General features: G+C 47.5%; 2 protein-coding genes across 6 annotated transcripts in view; both read left to right on the top strand.

Moving 5' to 3' along the window:
- LOC120715532 (aspartyl/asparaginyl beta-hydroxylase-like) overlaps positions 1-17,901 on the top strand; it is a 33,275-nt gene extending 15,374 nt beyond the window's left edge. For 4 of the 5 annotated variants that reach the window (XM_040002537.1, XM_040002540.1, XM_040002538.1 and 1 more), the window contains 9 exons: positions 10,158-10,247; positions 12,300-12,383; positions 12,501-12,541; positions 12,628-12,705; positions 13,742-13,921; positions 13,982-14,462; positions 15,157-15,186; positions 15,299-15,346; positions 16,237-17,901. In XM_040002537.1, the coding sequence (XP_039858471.1) occupies positions 10,158-10,247; positions 12,300-12,383; positions 12,501-12,541; positions 12,628-12,705; positions 13,742-13,921; positions 13,982-14,462; positions 15,157-15,186; positions 15,299-15,346; positions 16,237-16,244 (1,040 nt within the window). In that variant the 3' untranslated portion in view covers positions 16,245-17,901. The remainder of the gene's footprint in view (positions 1-10,157; positions 10,248-12,299; positions 12,384-12,500; positions 12,542-12,627; positions 12,706-13,741; positions 13,922-13,981; positions 14,463-15,156; positions 15,187-15,298; positions 15,347-16,236) is intronic. The other variant, XM_040002536.1, reaches the window with a different exon arrangement.
- LOC120715533 (MAP7 domain-containing protein 2-like) lies at positions 8,024-9,307 on the top strand. Its single transcript, XM_040002541.1, has one exon. The coding sequence runs from the start codon at positions 8,480-8,482 to the stop codon at positions 8,867-8,869; it is 390 nt and encodes a 129-aa protein (XP_039858475.1). The 5' UTR covers positions 8,024-8,479; the 3' UTR covers positions 8,870-9,307.
- Positions 17,902-18,368: the final 467 nt, after the last annotated feature.

The following is an 18,368-nucleotide window of genomic DNA, read 5'->3' as shown; positions in this document are numbered from 1 at the left end:
CCAATCAGGCAGCTTGTAGAGGCTGAATGGAGGCTCGTCACCGTCGGGTATCTAAGAGGGCGTTACTGTTCTTTATTCGCTCACGCAACAGGTTCCTTTAAGGAGCTTTTGTGGTGCTCAGCCTGGACACAGGCAGCATGTGTCTGTTTCAGGAGTCATCTGTAGACACTTCAGGGTTATCTGAGTCCCTCTGTTAGGGTCTCTGAGCAGCTTGACAGATTTTGCAGCTGGTGCATAATATTCAAAGGGAATTTGGGATTTCAGCACTTTCATCATGTCAGCAGACGAACTAGATGAGTCTTAGTGCTGCTTTGGCCCCTGGAGCAGGAAAACAGTGTAAGGCAACTAAGATGTTTCATCTTATGTGCCCGCTCCAGTCTTTTGGAAATCATAATGTATTCTGTCGTCGCTACATTGGGATAACCCATATTTAAGTTTCAGAGCATCTCCCCTGTTACCCCCTTCACCATCCACATTTCCACTAATCTGAGACACGTTCTAATTTGTTCACTGGATTTTGAAAATGTAAGAGAACGTGGTAGTGGTGTGTGTTTGCGGGCAGGAGGGACAGAAAACACACAAGTTTAAAAAACATGTAGTTATCCCAGTTGGGCCTTCATCCAATCAGCACAGGTGCAGAGTAAAGAAGGTCAGACACCAACTAGGGAGCCTCAGCAGGACAAACAATCCTGATGTAGCAGGTGTATCAGAGAAGATCAGGAGAGTCTTCTCCAAGCACGGCATCCCAGCGCACTTCAGACCCAGCCACACACTCACACACAACCTGGTTCATCCCAAACACAAGCTAGCAACACAGTGTGTGCTGTGAAGTGCAGCAAGGAGTGCGCAGACCTCTGCAACGGAGCCGCTGCGTCAATGCAACGGAGCCGCTGCGTCAATGCAATGGAGCCACCTCGACAGGACGAGACTCGGCTGTACATGTGCACCTAAAGGTCAAAGGTCACTGTTTGGAGGATGCCAGTGTTCACAGATTGACAGTAAAAGAGAACATCTGTGTCCACTGTGACCGACCGTGGTTGTGGTTTATCACAGCGACTGTCTGCCGCCTGCACTGCAGCCTCAGCCCTCACGCACATCTTGGTCAGGTGATCTCAGCAGGTCACGTGACAGGATGGGGCAAGGTCTCACAGTGGTTTCGCCCAAAGCCTCTGGATGTAATGACCAAACCTTTTTCCACATCTTGGCTCATGTGATGAGGCACATGACGAATGGTGGGTCAATGAGAAGCTGCTGAGGGACGACGCCCACTACCCACCGGGGGCTCCCACTGTTGGTTTTAGAACTGAACGAGTCTCTCAGATAAGAAGGGAACATCTCCAGGTTCACTTGTCTTCGTCTGAAGCTGTTAAAACTACCAGAACCTTGACGATGACCATCCTCCTTCTTCATGGGGATGTTTTATCCCCCTTTTATCTGTGTGGAAATAAATCCTCCATGTGTCAGATCGGCCCCCTCAGAGTTATCAGTGATCATTGGACTTCACATGAACCCTGACCTTCATCCTAAGGATCACATTAAATCCAAAGTAGATCTGTTCATTTGCACCAAAGCAGAAATCTGACACCAGGACACCAAATGCACGTAAGACTTGACTGGTGTCTGAAACTGTGGTTGCCTTTGTTTGTGGCTACATGCTGTCTAACCCTAAATGAGGGTGATTGTGGTAAAGGCTTCCCAGGTCTCACCCTGCTGTGTGCAGGCTCTCTCATTAGTACACATGTATACAGTATTACAAGCTGAGGAGGACAGCCCGACACATTTTAAACATGTGGTATTCATGCCTGAACAAGCTTTTATGGCCTTGTTCATACTTGGACAGATGTGTGGGGGCGTGTGTGGTCCTGGGCTATCTGCCTCCACATGACCTCTGCTCAGTGCTCTTATTACTTCCTGTAGTTGTAGACACGTCTCAGGTTATTGTGTTGCTGTTGGAGATGCAGCACTGTGACAACTCTGGTTCCAAAGCTGAAGCTGTTTCATTAGAGAAGCTTTCCCACAGAAAGCCAGCGTCAGTGCTCCCTCTCCTCCTCTGGGCTATCTGCACATGATGAGCATGCAGCACGAGTTTCTGATCTTTAAAGAGTGCACGTCTAAACCAGTAGATGACGTGTTGTTCTGCAGTCATGTGCAGACAGCCTGGCTTTGCTGATAAAGTCTGATTCCCTTGCTGTCTAACCTGCAAACTTCTCTGACCTTCTCCTGTTGTTTCCTCTCTTTCCTCCTGCACATCTTTTTCCTTCATTTGGTTTCACACTCTCCTTTTTCTTAGTTTTGTCACCACTTCCTTTCTCTCCTTCACTCCCACGTTTTGCTCCTCAACTTTCCTCCCATCCTCCCCGCCCCCCCTCATTTGCGTAGGCCTGTCCAGTGAGGGCGATGGTCAGGGTGAATCCCAGGTTCTGGATTGGTTAGAAGAAGTGGAGGAGGGCGGCTCTGATTGGTTAAACGGGTTCTTCACGTTCCTGTATGGACTGATAAATCCGCTGGAGCCGCTGGAGGAAGAGGAGGGTGAACACACTGCCTCAGGAAGAGCAAAGGATGTGCAGGAAGAGGATGAGGAGGATGAGAACGAGGAAGCGGTCAGAGGAAGACGACAAGCGAAAGACGATGGAAATCAGGGGCAGAAGATTGTGATTGTTGGCCTCCATAACCAATAGCCTCGGATTCCTGATAAATGTGTTGATCTGTGATCTGAGGGCCCATGCAGGAGCCGGAGCCATGGTGTCAGTATGTTTGGTAGATTTTACACAGCTAGAAAACGTTGGATCACCTCGTCTCCAGCCTGGCTGTGTCCACACCCAAGTTTCATCCTCTGTGACCGGAACAAACTCGGTTCTTGTTTCAAACTGAGGAGAAACTCTTTCTGTTGTTCTGGATACTCAGGAACACTTTTAGAAGTGGGCGAGTACACTGAGTGCACAGCACTGTTGGCAGCAGCCAATGGCTGTGTGAGATTACACAAAATGCACTCGGACAGCGGCTCACGTGTCCCTCACATGGTTTAACATTCACTGGTTTAATTTAAACGGCATGAATTAAACCAACAATCGCCCTCGTTATGGTTTTGGACCTGCTCAACACATAACCATGCTAATGGGAGTCAGGAAGTGCAGGAAGAGTCCATCAGGTGATCTCAAGCCACAGCCTCATCGTCCTACGTTTGCTGACTGCGTCTTCGTGGCGTCCTGATTGTAGCTGTCAGATATCGTCGCACCCACGTTCTCTGTGCAGCCACCACCAGCACTCATCACCTTATTAATGATTATGTTTCTGTAACATTGGGCACACACCCATCAGGTTTCATGCACCTTTGGGTGCAAGTGAGCTAGCTTCAGGTGGGCCCTGCTAGCAGTACAGCTCAGTATCACAGCATCACTTCAGCACATTCATAGATGGAGCTGATCAGGCTGCTCCGAGCTGGAAATCCAAGTGAGGGAATATTCCAGATGAAACTGGGAAATTCCAACTTTGAATTTGGATCTAGAACACACTTGGCGCTATCGGTTAGTGGGACTAAAGACGCGCTACCTCCGGCAGGTACTCCAGCTGTGTAACAGGTACACATCTGTGCAGATGTCAAACTTCAGCTAACATGAAACATGCAGCTCCATGCAGCCTTTGGTCGGACTGCAGTTCTTCTTCATGAAGCCTCCACACAGTTCACACGTATTAAAGACACACGTGCATGAAATAAGAGGCTCGTCCCTGGATGTTGTTGACTCCATCATGTATGCAGGTTACATGTTAATAAGAACATTTTGGTAGTTACGTGTTTGTTAAACTGCCTTTGTCCAACTGTAGGTTGCCATGTTTGTCTTTAAGCCCTTGTTGCACTCAGCAGTGTCACATTTCGTTCTGTCCACCTCCTTGTCTCCTTTACTCCATAATAAAGAAAAGTGTTTCAGCGACCAGCAGTTGTGAGTTAACACCAATAAAGCGTTTGTTGGGACAGTGTACATGTGCAAGTTCATGCTGTAGGTAACAGTTTGTGTGACTAATGCAGGCAAACGTCTTTGTTTGCAGCTGAATCGACTAATATCAGCCACAAGCTTCGAGATGTGAAACCCACATTTGCTGTATCGACTCGTGCATGTGTGTGTAAGTGTGTTAACGCGCCAGCACTGAACATGATGAATGAAACAGGCTCTCCCTGCTCCGGGGGGGGGACAGACTTCAACTTTGGCATGTGAGACCGACTCACATCCTCAATGCTGTCAAAGCACAAAAACCGTCTGTGACCCAGACGTGAGTGCAGAGCAGGTAGCGTCTCACCTCTTTGCTGTTAGCCGCCGGGCCTGGACCCATCGCCGTGTGTCCACCAACATGCTGAAGATGACTAATGTGGAGCTTCAGCTCACACCTGGAGTGCTTTTTGTAGCTCAACAGTTTCTGAATTTTCAAAATAAAAGTGTGGAATAGTTAAAAATAATAAATTATAAAATGTTCTTAGCAGTCAGTAATATATTAGCCCACCTAAGTTAATTATAAACACTGTGTGCGCAGAATAAGTTCATAAGTGATAAATATGAGCTGAGCTTTGTTCCAGTGATGTTGGAAATAAGGTGACGAGCTACAGCGGTCTCACTCAGGTCAGAACAGGAAAGTGGAGTTTAATTCTTATTCATGAATTAGAACATATATATATGTACATTTCTATGTTTGAATGAATTTATCAATTCATGGATTTCAGCAATCGTGTTATTTGGTGTCCAGCCCTTTGCTTGATGTGTCCGAGTCGGCCTGGTCTCTGACAGAAAGTGTCCACCGCTGCTGTAACGAGTGAACTTGGAAACCAGACTGTTTCTGCTCCCTCGTGCAGCCTAACGGTCAGAATATAGTCAGTAATCCTCTGTGTGATACGTGACTTTGTGCAGATGTCAGTGCATTTACAACTTCAGGTACCCAAACAAAATAATCAGTAACAGGAAGTTTACTTCCAATACTTCCTTTTTCTGTGCTATTGGGTGATTTTCAGACCGTAGATTGTGAGTCAGTCTGGGCAGCAGCAGGAATCGATTAGAGCCTACTTAGATAATCTGATATGAGCACATAAGCAGGTTCTTTTGTCAGCTGTTGTTCTTACACTGCCTAACAGTGACCTGTGATTTCAGTCTTTGTTTCACTGAAACATGTCCACTCTGACCAGTTCACTCCCTCAGTGCTTACTGGGCCACTAAGTATTCACTCCTGCTCCAGTGTTTACCTCAGAATAGACTCAGTATATCACTGTCAGCTATCAGAACTGGCCTGTGGTCAATGCTGTAGATGCTAATGTTGGTTAAACATCCTTTCTTTTTGGCTAACATCAGTACTGTTAGACATCATACACAAGTTACTATCATGGAGCATATCAGCTAGCTCCAGACAGATTGTTGGCTAGCAATAATGTTAGCAAGCAGGGCACATTTAGTTGGCTAGTAGTAACTTAGCTCATAGATGGTCAGTGTGTTTCTAGCTTTAGCTGTCCGTCTGTTACGTTGCCAGATTTATCCTGGAGTCCACTCTGGGAATGAAGTAGAATTCAACTTTATTGTCATTGCACATGTAGAGCAAAGGGCTCATCACACAGACGGTGTTCATCGTGATTGTAGATGAGCAGCGGTTATCCAGCCGGACGTGTTGGGGGCGGTTGGTCAGGAAGTCCAGTAACCATTTGCAGATGAGGGAACTGATGCCCAGGTCTGTCAGTTTCCTGATGAGTTGTGAGGGGTGGATTGTATTGAATGCTGAACTGAAGTCTATAAACAGCATTCTGGCGTAGGTGGTGTTGTTGTCCAGGTGTGAGAGGACAGAGTGCATTGCGATGGAGACTGCATCCTCTGTGCTCCTGTTCTGGCGGTAGGGATGGGTACCGGTGTCCGGTGCCATGATGGCACCGGTTCTGACATAAACGGTAGTAACCAGACCGAAAAGCAGCGCACATTTTGGTGCTTTATTTCGGTGCTTTTTTTCCTGAGCTGTGATACACTTCTAGCCAATCATTTTACGTTTCCGAGGATAGTAGGCGGGGCCAGGTACGTACGTTCTGTTAGAGCAGAGCTACAGATTAAAAATGTCCAAGGCGAAGCGGTCAAAAGTCTGGCTGTACTTCACAGCAAAATATGCAAACTCAGCAGCCTGCAACAAGTGCTTTAAGCTGATACTGTGATACTGTCAAAGGAGGTAACACCAAGAATCCGATTAAACAGCTGGCCACGCATAGCGTTTTTTTTAAAAGCCGAGAAATGCGCCTATTTGATAGCTTGCTGCGAGACCTCACACCGTGCACGTCGGGTGGGTTGCCAGTTATCGGACCCGGAGCAACATCCCCCAAAAACCCGAAGAATAGAGTCCTGGCCCCTAGCCCTGCCAGTGTAGCAGAAATGATGAGGATGATGATGCAGCAGCAGCCGTTCTTCTCTGCATGAGTAGCTTCATGTTGTTCGTGTGTAATTTACGTTGAGTAGGCTAACCACGTTATTACATTAATGCATGTAAAGTGAACTAGCAAACATCATCATAGCTACATGCGGCTGTCTTCTTGTTTGATGGCAGATACTCCCTTCACCCTGGCCAAAAAGGCTAAAATGACCAAAGAAAAAGTGGGAAACTGTTAAACATGAGAGGTTTTTGGACAAAGTTAGTGTTTTTTTCCATTGTTTAAGCACTGCTTCCAGCCAAGAGTGATGCCATATATGCCACATAGCTGCAGAAAAGGCACACATTGTTATCTTTTTACAAAAAAAAACCAGCTGAACATGAGAGGTTTTTGGACAAAGTTTGTGTTCTCCATTCTTTAAGCACCGGTTCGAGCACCGTTTAAGCACCGGCACCGTTTCAAAAGTACCGATTTGGCACCGGTATCGGATAAAACCTAAACGGTACCCATCCCTATCTGGCGGTATGCGAATTGGTGGGGGTCCAGGGTGGGGGGGAGACAGGATTTGAAGTGTGCTAGGACCAGCTGCTCTAAGCACTTAGTGATGATGGGGGTGAGTGCTACTGGGCGGTAATCATTGAGGCAAGATGGGTTGGAGTTTTTGGGTATCGGGACGATGGAGGTGGATTTGAAGCAGGCCGGTACCACAGCGTGGGCCAAGGACAGATCGAATATGTCTGTGAGCACTCCTGCAAGCTCCCCAGAACATGCTCTGAGAACACGCCCGGGGATGCCATCAGGGCCTGCAGCCTTGATCCTGCTCAGCACCGCTCCTACATCGGTAGGGGAGAGAGTCAGAGGTTGGTGGTCCGGCGTCACGTCTGCTTTGGTCGTAGTTGTTGGGTTCCCTCGCTCAAAACGAGCATAAAAGTTGTTGAGCTCGTTGAGGAAGGAGACATCAGAGGATGCGGGGTTTGGTGGTCCTGTAGTCTGTAGACGTGAGCTCACTAGCTAATGTTCATAAACTGGTTCATGCTCAGTGTTGTGGATAACTGGCTAAGGTTAGCTTAGCTTGCTTGCTAATGTTGTCTCTTGCTCCATACTTTCAATATCTCGTCAGTGTTTGTTATGTTGTCCTTACTTGGAGGGTTGTTGTGATGTTTGTGTCGGTCTTTTCGGACACTTGGTATCGCTGTCACCCTGCAGGGCAGGCAGGAGCTGTAGACGCCATGCAGAAGTCTCACACTGATACCGCAGGTGAACAGATTCAGACTGGTCCTCACTACACCTGTTTGTCTTCCCTGTGCTGCACATGAAAGTGTTGCTGTTATAGCATGGCTGTGAATTCACACTCAGTACTGATTACAGTGAGATAAAGTTGAATCTATTTTTGATGCCTAGCATAATTCCAAGGCAGGTGAGGTCAGGTGTGCTTCAAGCAGCTTTGGTGGGCTGTGGATTGTTTCAAACGGTCCGTGAAGTGCAAACGCTGTAGGTCCAACTTAAACTGTTACAATTAAAAGCATTGCAGCACCATGACTTTGATCTTGTTTGTGTGTAACATCAGATGAAAAACCTGGATGTGCGCCTGGGGGAGGAGCTAAGAAAGGTATCGATGTGCAGCTGCATGCATGAAGCTGTGCTGTGTTGCAGTGTGGGTCAGACTGATCAATGAAATTTGAGCTACTCAGCTGTTTGTGGTCATTAGAGCATGTGTTTATTGGATTAACAAACTAAAATCCTGCAGATACGTGTTGATAGGTTGGTGCTCGATTATCAAAGCTAGCCTGTAGTAATGCATCTGTAAGAAGCTGCTCGAGTTCCTGTTTTCATCTGAATATTAACAAAGAATATAATACTGCTCGTTCCTCAGAGGGCAGCATGAGAGGCGGCGTGCCTGAGACAGATGTTCCTAATGCCATGCTCGTGCTGGCCTGCTGTGTGGTGACCTCTGATAACAGAGTGAGTCTGAGCATGGCTCTTCCTGTAATGAGTTTTTAATGACTATCACCATCATCTACTCCAGAAAGCTCTCCAAAGAATGTGGGCTCGAAGCTCCGAGAGGCTCTAAAGCAGCAGGTCGCCATCATCCATGAACGCATGGAGGCCAAGAAGCTCGCCAAACTGGCTCTGGCTGAAGTCCGAGAGCTCCTAGCCAAAGAGGAGCAGGAGAAGGAGCTCGAGATGGGGAGGAAGGAGATGTCAGCCAGGGTGAAGGAGAGGGTGGCTATGAGGCTGAAGGAGGAGGAGGACAGGCTGGAGAAAGAAGAGATGGAGAGGGCTCTGGAGAAGCTACGAAAAGAAAAAGCAAAAGGGACAGATGAGGAGGAGGGAGGGGAGAAGAGGATAAAGAAAGGAGCGGAAAAAGACGAGAAGCCTGAGAAAAAGGAGGAGGGGCAGGGAAAGAAAGAACGGGAGGAGGCAGGCAAAGAGTCTGAAAAGAGAAAGAAGACTAAGGCAGAGAAACCTGACAAAGGAAAAGTAGAGTAGTGCTCAAACACAGTCACATGATGCTGAGTATCTGCTCATGGACTGAAGGCTGGAGCCACAAACATCATTCACTGCTTCTTCTATTCAATCAGGCCGTGTGTCTGTAGTGTAGTCTGCACTGTTACCCTCACATAGTTCATCTGTCTGCAATAAGGACAGTCAGCACCTACTGTGAGCTGGTCCTACAGACGAGCAGGGACCAGGTCACGCAGCGTGGTGTGTGTGTGTGTGTGTGTGTGTGTGTGTGTGTGTGTGTGTGTGTCTGTGTGTGTGTGCGTGTGTGTGTGTGTCTGTGCGTGTGTGTGTGTGTGTGTGACGTGCTGCAAAATGCAAGTCTCCCCTGAGTTTAGAGAAGTTTGTGTGTAACTGTAACAAACGTTGTCGTTGGTCAATAAAGAGTCTGGGTCCTTGTAGGGTCTCACTGTTTTAAAGGTGAAAGCAAACGCTCGTCTGTGGCTTTGTAAGAGGTCAAAGGTCAAGAAGTCAGTGTGAGGAGAGCATACTGGACACAGAAGTGTGCTCAAAAAGGACTACATGTTTCCCACTGATAGTTTTTGTCACCTGTGGATGAGAAACACCGACAGTGTCATTAATGTAGCGCACAGGTGTCCAGCTCCAGGCCTGGAGGGCCGGCGTCCTGCAGGGTTCAGGTGTGTCCTTGATCCAACACAGCTGATTCAAAGGGCTAAATGATGTCTTGTAGTTCTCCAGAGGCCTGGGAATGAACTAATCATGTGATCAGGTGTGCTGACCCAGGGTCAGATCTAAAACCTGCAGGACGCCGGCCCTCCAGGCCTGGAGTTGGACCCCCCTGATGTAGCACGTTAACCACAGGCTGTACAGGAATAATGGGCGTGGCTATCAGGGTTAAACACACCTAAACCTACATGTTTTTTTCCTAATGAGTCGTCTGGGGTTAACAGCCGTGACCTTTGACCTTTGCTGATGAGCTGTGCTCTAAACTGTTAGTTTTTTATTTAATGTTCACATTTTAACTTTGCTGGTTCCAGTTAAAGTTGAGGATAAAGAAATGCTTGTTTTCTATACACACCTCGAGGTCAAAGGTCATTATTGGAGTTTTTTGTCAGTTTAAGATGAACTGTAATATGTCAGCAAATGAAACCCAAACCTTTGATCGAACTGTAACACATTCATACACGTGTTTGACACATGCAGCCCCACTGCGTCTGCATTTAAAGGGTACACACATATGCATACAGTACATGTCCTGTGACACACTGTGCACACACGTGCTTCCTGCAAACCACATGTGCATCATCCCACGTAGGACTGAAAGAGAAGGATGTTGTCGTCACTTCCCGCAGCCCGGAGGCCGCTGCACCAGCGGAGACCGCTCATCCTGAAGCCACACCTGAAGGTAGCGCACAAAGAACACACTGACAGTACAACTGTGAGCACAGTGAGAATTATACAAGTTCACAGAAAGATTATTATTCATGTTTATGGGCCCGACACAGTGACAGCTGTGAGGTGTGTCGTGTCCTCCAGTTCACATGGTCACACAGCACCAATCACGTTTCACTCACCTGTGACTGAAATATGGAGCAACAGTTGTATGCATTTACAACATTATTCCAAAGTCCCACATCTGATGGTGATGGTCTGTGCTGGATCCATGCAGACACGTGGAGGACCGTGTCAGGGTCAGAGGAACACAGCTGACGTGGTTTGAACAGAGCTGGACTGCATCCACACACAGCTGTTACCAGTGTGACGTTATCTACTCCACCTGTGCAGTCAGGCCTGTCAGTATGTGGATGCAAACGGCTGTACTTCCTACTCGCGCTATTTATATAGCACATTTAAAACCAAAGGTAGCCCAGAGTGCGTCACAATAATACAGTAAGTCATTGTTATCAAACATCAACAGAGTGCAAAATCAAGCACTAGTACTAATACTAAGCACTCGTTAAACCAGGAGAGTGGGCTAAACAAAATAGATATCGGGCCTCGGTTCACAGATCGGTTCATAAATATAAAATATTATCTGGGTGAATAAGAAATAATGCAGTAAAAAAGTTAAAATAGATGAAATAAGGGCACTGACTAGTGAAACTAATGAAATGGGTACGTTTTTAACCGTGTTTTGAAAGATTGAATAGAGTCTGAGGCACGAATAGTAACAGGAAGACTGTTGCAGAGGTTCGGTGCAGCTGAGACAAAAGCACGATCGCCCCGGGCTTCAGGTGGGACCTGGGCTGGACCAAGACTAGTTCACCAGATGATCTTAAGGCTCGACCAGGGGTATACAAGCCAAGAAGGTCGGCGAGATAGCTGGGCGCAATGTTATTTATAATATTAAAGGTAAGCAACAAGATTTTAAAATCAATACAATATTTGATGGGTAGCCGATGTAAGTCAAGAACTGGAATGATGGAAGCAAATGTTCCAGTTAGGAGACGAGCCGAGGATTTCAACAAGCTGAAGTCTATGAAGGTGGACGGATTGGAGACCAGAGTGAAGGGAAATGCAGTAGCCTAATGTGGAAGTCACTAAAGCATGGATAGGTTTTTCAGAGGTTTGGCACAGCTGGTAAAAGATTACTGAGGACGCTTGTTATCCAGCTTAAATGAACTGTCCAGGAAAACACGGAGATCGCTCACAGTGTCAGGAAGCTGGCGAGGGCCAAATAGAGCGGCTGGTTGGTCCCGAGGGATATGCCTATCAAACACCACAAACTCAGTTCCATTCAAAAGAGCGACAGTCCGTCCTCACTCCAGAGGCGTGACGTCCCGACGATTCGTCACGTCCCGCGGCATTCCTGAGGAACGCCAAAGGTGACCTTGTGCGTTCTTATGCTACGCACCGAGTTATGGATGAGATCCAGTAGCGTACACGTCCCAGCCATGTATTCCAGCCCGACCTTATCCCTCACCATCATTTAAGTAAAACAAACGTACATGTGTAGATTCATTCCAAACGGTTCTCATGTTTCCTCATTTTCCGATCTCGCAACATTGGGACGTGTTGATGCCTGGAAGCGTAATATAGCGACGATTTGTCACAGAGCGTAAAATGATACGCTTTGGGAGTGAGACTGTTTGCCTGCACTCCTGTTACTGAACCAAGGAGAGTGATGAGGACTGAAGTCGATCCTCGTTCTGACTGAGAGCTGCATCAATAACCTCGCTGCAGACTCAGGACTTCGCTGCGGCGGGCTCGGGACCTCGCTGTGTCGGGCTTGGGACTTCGCTGCGGCGAGCTCGGGACTTCGCTGCAGGGCTCGGGACCTCGCTGCGGCGGGCTCGGGACCTACCAGAGCTTTAAATAAGTGTCTGTGTTGGCCTTTGTGCTGTAACACAACCCTGAAGGTGACCGACGAGGACTGAAACACTAAGGACACTTCCACAGCGTCCTTGGTTACACATGAAGTCCCCTCTGTGATCTACACGTGTGTTTGCTTCCTCAGCTGCTGTGGAGCCTGACCCTGTTCCTGTGGAAGATGTGATTGAAGCTGCTGTGGCAGAACACACAGCTGCACCCTCACCACCAGGTATGTGTGGACAGCAGAGTCAGCTGTTAGGTCATAGTGAGATATACTCAGTGTGTAAAGACACATCAGGCACAGGCAGTGCTTAACGATCTGACAGTGTGAACTTTGTTTCCTCAGAGCCTGAAGCTGCATCAGAATCAGCTCCTGAGGCCGATGAGGTTATACTGACAAACCTTTCACTCTTATTTCTGTCGCGCTTCCTGCCTGCTGATGACACTTTGGTGGTCTACCTGTTGTTGTTCAGGTGATTGAGGAGGAGCCAGAGGTGCTGGAGGAAGAGCCTGCTGCAGAAGAGGAGGATGCTGCCGTTGAGGAAGAGGAGGTGATGTGTGTTTGTTATTAGTGTGCTGCCGTGTCAGTGTGTCTGAGCTGCACTTTGGTGAAAAGGTTCATTTATTCACTTTTATTTGACTTCAGTTTGAAACTTTTAGATTAGAATTTGTTTCTTTAATCCACAGAACATCGATATAAACAAATCCATGTTTCTGTGGTAGATTGTAAAAAAACAGGAACATCTGTCATGTAGCTGTTTACCTTTCACTTCATTGCGTTGGCGTATGAATGGACCCAGGGATGTTTTTATTAACGGAAAAAGTTCTAAAAGTTATGAACATGTAGTAAAAAGTCCAAAATGAGTGTCTTTCCCAAAGCTGCTGGGTGGGCTGCAGGAGGGCAGACCTGGCTCTGCGAGCTTTGAAGGAAACTGAGCCACATCATGCAGAACAAACTCTGTGTGTCTCTGATGATCTGTGTCCCCCAACCAGTCTGACAGAAACACCCTCACACATCCAGCACATAGGAACACACAAACACTGGTCAACAATCCCAGTGTCCTCTATGTTCTGCTCAGTTCATCCTTCCATGGGAAAGCCATGTCCTTCGTTTGTTCACCGGCTCATGTGAGGCTTTCCCTGCATAAACAGAAGCTCTGTGGTCCAGAGTCATGCTGACAGCCTGATTGGTCCATGTGCAGGGAAGGCCCGGCGTCCACGTTAGCCTGAGCGATAAAGACACGGCTCAGGTTAAAGAGCCGGTAACGCTGTAGTGACAGGAATCCCTCTATCGTTGGTGCAGCCTGCTGGTAAGATGCAGCAAAACTATAATTCAATTCAATTTTATTTATATAGCGCCAAATCACGACAAGTCGCCTCAAGGCGCTTCATAGATACAGAGAAAAACCCAACAATCATATGACCCCCTATGAACAGCACTTTGGCGACAGTGGGAAGGAAAAACTCCCTTTTAACAGGAAGAAACCTCCGGCAGAACCAGGCTCAGGGAGGGGCGGGGCCATCTGCTGTGATTGGTTGGGGCCGTATAACGTCTGAATATGGTTTAATGTGACTGTGCTGATTCAGGTTGCTCCAGCTGAAGAAGAGCCAGCTGCAGAGGAGATGATGGGAGACCAGCCTGCAGAGGAGGAGGAGGAAACAGAAGCAGAGGCCACAGAGGAGGCCACAGAGGAGGCCACAGAGGAGGCCACAGAGGAGGCCACAGAGGAGGCCACGGAGGAGGCCACGGAGGAGACCGCGGAGGAGGCTACAGAGGAGGCTGTGGAGGAGGCCGCAGAGGAGGCTGTGGAGGAGGCCACAGAGGAGACTGTGGAGGAGGCCACAGAGGAGACCGAGGATGAAGCTGCAGCAGAGGTGGAAGAGTCTCTCGCTGATTCAGTGGAGGACACAGACGAGGAGGTGGCTGAGGAGACAGCTCTTACAGAGGAAGCTGTTGAGGAGCCACCTGAACAAGAGGAGGCTGCTCCTGCACAGGGAACTGAAGAGGAGGCAGCTCACTTGGAAGAAACTTATGAGGAGACGGCAGCAGTAGAAGAGGAGGAGGAGGAGGCTGCTCCATCAGAGGAACCTGCTGAGGAGGAAGAAGCTGCAGAAGAATCTGAGGCTGCAGCAGAAGAAACGGAGGCAGCACATGCAGAAGAAGCTGCTGAGGAAGCTCCTGTAGAGGAGCAGGAGGCTCCTTTAGCAGAAGCTGTTGAGGAGCAAGCTGAAGTAGAGGAAGCTCCTACAGAAGAGACACCAGAGGAGACCACCGAGGAAGAAATAACTGAGGAGGAAACAGAACCAGGTAAGACTGAAGCTCCTGAGAAAAAGTACACACTGACACATATCAGTTAAAGTTTCCAACACAGGAAAGCATATTTGTTTAATATGTGCGTTGAAGGACATGTCCTGGTCAAACATGACTCCAAGGTTCCTCACAGCGTTACTGGAGGCCAAGGTAATGCCATCCAGAGTAAGAATCTGCTTAGATACCATATTTCTAAGCTTTTCAGGGCCGAGTACAATAACCTCAGTTTGATCTGAATGAAGAAGCAGAAAGTTAGCGGCCATCCAGGTCTTTATGTCTTTAAGACATTCCTGCAGTTTAACTCATTGGTGTGTGTTATCTGGCTTCATGGACAGATAGAGCTGGGTGTCATCTGCATAGCAGTGTAAATGTATGCTATGTCTTCTAATGATGCTGCCTAAGGTAGCATCAGCAGCATGGCTCAGGTGTGGGTGCTGACACTCAGAGTGAGCTGTCTGTGGGGTCCAGTTTAACCTCAGTGGAACTATTGAGTGGTCATGGAGGTCACTTGTAACAAGCCTGAGCCTGTCTCATGTCTCCATCAGCCCTGATAGCTGAGCCATCAGGACAGATCAAAGTCCAGGAAGCTCCTGAGAGCCTGTGCTTCACAGCACGTGTGCTAGCTGACCAACAGCACTGACACAGTGCTGAGGCAGGAGAATAATGTTGTTTCAATGTTTGTTTTTTACAGTTGCAGAAGAAGAAGCAGCACATGGTGGTGGTGAGTGGGTACACATCTCATTCCTGAAAGCTGACCTTCGCTGTGCCTTCAGAGGGCTGTGACTCAGTGTTGTTCTCGCTCTACTTCAGCATGTGTGTTTCTGTTTTTGCAGCAGCAAGGGCTCCTGAGATGGAGGACCTGTGGAAAGACGAGCCTACAGGTAACCAGTTTCATGGCATCTACGTCCCATTAGAAGATTTGAAGAATTGCACTCCCTAAATTGAACGTATAAAATGCATCTCTGCCCGACTCCCTGCAGTCGTAGTTTGAACAGGGAAATCAGTCTTAGCACAGCTAATGAAAGGTCACACAGCTGCTGTGTGCTCTTTTAACCAGCAGCAGTGCACTGATGAGTTGGGAGGCAGTCACGGTCAGCTGTTTGGTGTTTAAACAGCTCCACATACTGTAGCTGGTTGTGATAGAAGGATGTTAATCTGCAGCTGTGTGCACGGAGCATCAGACTGGACCACAGAGCAGTGGCAGAGGCCGGTCCAGGCTGAGTCTGTTTTCTTTGACATCACCTACCTGAGGAACTAAATGCACATGTGGGGTGCTTCATGGTCACCTGATTCAGCCCCTCTGTCATCCACAGGGTTGCAATAAAGAGCGATCATTAGCAGGAATGATGTGCATAGCTCAGTTTGAGGTGAGGCGGTCAGACTTAGGGAACCATCACAGCAGAACGTGATGAGGATTAGGGTGGGACCCCCGAGTCCAGACGCTGGGGTGGAGATGAAGATGGAGCAATGGGGAGGAGGTGGGGTGCACAAAGATGTCTGCAAGGAACAATGACAGATGCACAGTGAGATTTAAAGTACGTGAAGAAGGCCAGAGGGCCTAGACCAGTGACGTGACAATCAGCCTGACGGCGTGGGAAAGTGGGAGTGATGTAAAGCTTAGATTAGCCGCCAACAGCTGGGAGCAGACAGATGTGTGACTGCAGATGTTCCTTATCAGAACGTACGTTTCATAAGAGATGAAGGGGGAGTGATCACCTGTCAGGTCACCTGTGAACACTGACCAATCGTCTCTCTGCTCTTGCGTCCACAGAAACGTAGGCCACGGCAGTCACCGCTGTGATGGAGCAGGGACCCACTGACATTGCATCAGCACCATCTGAGCTCAGATGATGATGCCCCTCTCCAGAGAAATGATTGAGTTGTCACGGCAACAATCGCCCCTCTCCCCCCATTTTCATCCCTCCCTTTAAATCTCCCTTTTAGTGTCAGTGTGTGAGATGTTGTTCACTAATATGCTTCCTTTACCTTTGTTGTGTTTCTTTCAGGTTTGGGCTCATTCTTTTGTTTTCCTTCAGGGTGTTTTAGTTGAGTGTGTTTGGGCCGATGTCCACTCCCTGTGACGTGCGAGTGTGTGTTGCACTCGCACAGTCTTGTACCTCTCAGCAAAAAGAGCTGGAGCTGCACGTTAAGAAGCTTCACACTTTAAAGTGTTGGAGCAACCAAATCAAATGCCGGCTGAGAGCCGAAGCTGCTGCTCAGTGTAGAGAGGACTCTATGCAAAGGTGTGACGCGTGTCGCCCACCTCCTTCCTCCTCCCCCTCCTCCTCCTTAGCATCAGGTGAATTTACCACTCAGTGTCGACTCCAGGATGAGCCATATGCTAACACATGAACTGTGTGTGTTTGTGAGTAATGCGTTGTTATGTGCGGACAGATCTTTGCTTATCCTTCTTGTTGTGTGAGCTGTAGTTTAGTTTTGCAGACTGTGTTTGACTCTTTTCGTTTTGTTATCTCACTACATCAAACTGTATTCTGTCGACTCCTAGCTGGATCTTCTGTTTGCACAGCTGAACCTCAGCTTGTTGAGCTGTGAGGGCAGCACGGACGGTGCGCCCCCCCACGTTTATAACAGTGGCTCATTCCTGTGGAAATCCAGCCTCTCTGTAGAGGCGAAACGCCACCCTGTCACACACAATAATGTCAAATCTTATTTTGAAGGCCAGATGTAGACTCAAACATCGTTTCTGTTTGTTCTGTAAACATAAATCACCTCGCTTCACTCGAGGATGATGATGTATGATGATGCGGTGAAAATGCTGTAGGAATCAGTAAACACTACGTGTGGTCCTCACTTACTGTAACTGTTTGTTAGGGATGCAACAGCCGTGTGAATATGTCTGATTTTTCTTTCTCCTGTAACACTAGCTGGTGTTTCTGTTTGCTGAAACTTTGTGAGTCAATGTGAACTGAACCTTTGTAACATTGAAAAGTAGAATCTTTACTGAGAGACAACTTTTAGATTTTTTAATAGATTTTTTAAAAAGAATTTGGAGAGATGAGAAGAATTCTTATTTCCAGAAGATGCTTGCGGTGCTTTGTACTAAGCCATAAGCTGTTTGCTGACTTTGTCCTGTGAAGCACAAACAAGAGAAACTCTGTTGGGTTTTCAGTACTCGGCCCTGGTCACAGGTCACGTTCCTGTCTCAGAGGGTTGTGGCGCACAGGCAGCGCTGTTGCTAAGCAGAGGCCACTTCTGATGAACACTATGCAACAAAGTATCAATGATGACAGAGGAGCGGAGGGGGCGTGGCCACCGTCTTCGATGACATGCTGTCTTTGAGCCATAACCCTCAGATTATGGTTGAGTGTGCAGGTGTGACACTGTGCTGACTAAATGATCATGAAGTACTGACGGAGATTTGAAGTGGGAAGTTTTTCTGTTCTGGGAGCTACAATAAAAGATTTGGGACAACACAGCAGTGCCTGTTTATTTAGTTGTTGTTGTTTACCTGTTGTTTACCTGTGTGAAGCCTCGTCACAACACAAGACTTCCTAATCGATGCTGTGATGGCACAGAAAATTCTCCAACATGTGACGTCGAGCTGCACAGCGCTGTCAGACTGCTGCGTGTGAAACGGCCACAGTGGGTCACTGTGTGATTATTGAACAGCTCTATGTCCCACTGTCCTGTCACAGAAACAAATCCGTGTTTCTGTGCTTTATGGCTATTTTACAGAATTTCAATGATTTTTTTCCTCCATGTTCAATTTTCTTTTTGTTTCTTTTTCTTTTTGCAGAAACTTGTTGTTGAAATTAGTTTAAAAACAGAAGAACAAGAATTTTATCATCATCATATAACACACTTTAAAACAACAGCTGACGCAGAGTGCTGTACATCAAAACTAAATAATACAAATACATAAGATATAAAGCAAAAAGTACA

Source organism: Simochromis diagramma, unplaced genomic scaffold (assembly GCF_900408965.1).
Source record: "Simochromis diagramma unplaced genomic scaffold, fSimDia1.1 OVJJ01000445.1, whole genome shotgun sequence".
NCBI classification, from domain to species: Eukaryota; Metazoa; Chordata; class Actinopteri; order Cichliformes; family Cichlidae; genus Simochromis; species Simochromis diagramma.
Note: the sequence above shows the minus strand (reverse complement) of the source record. Positions and strands in the feature narration are given on the sequence as shown.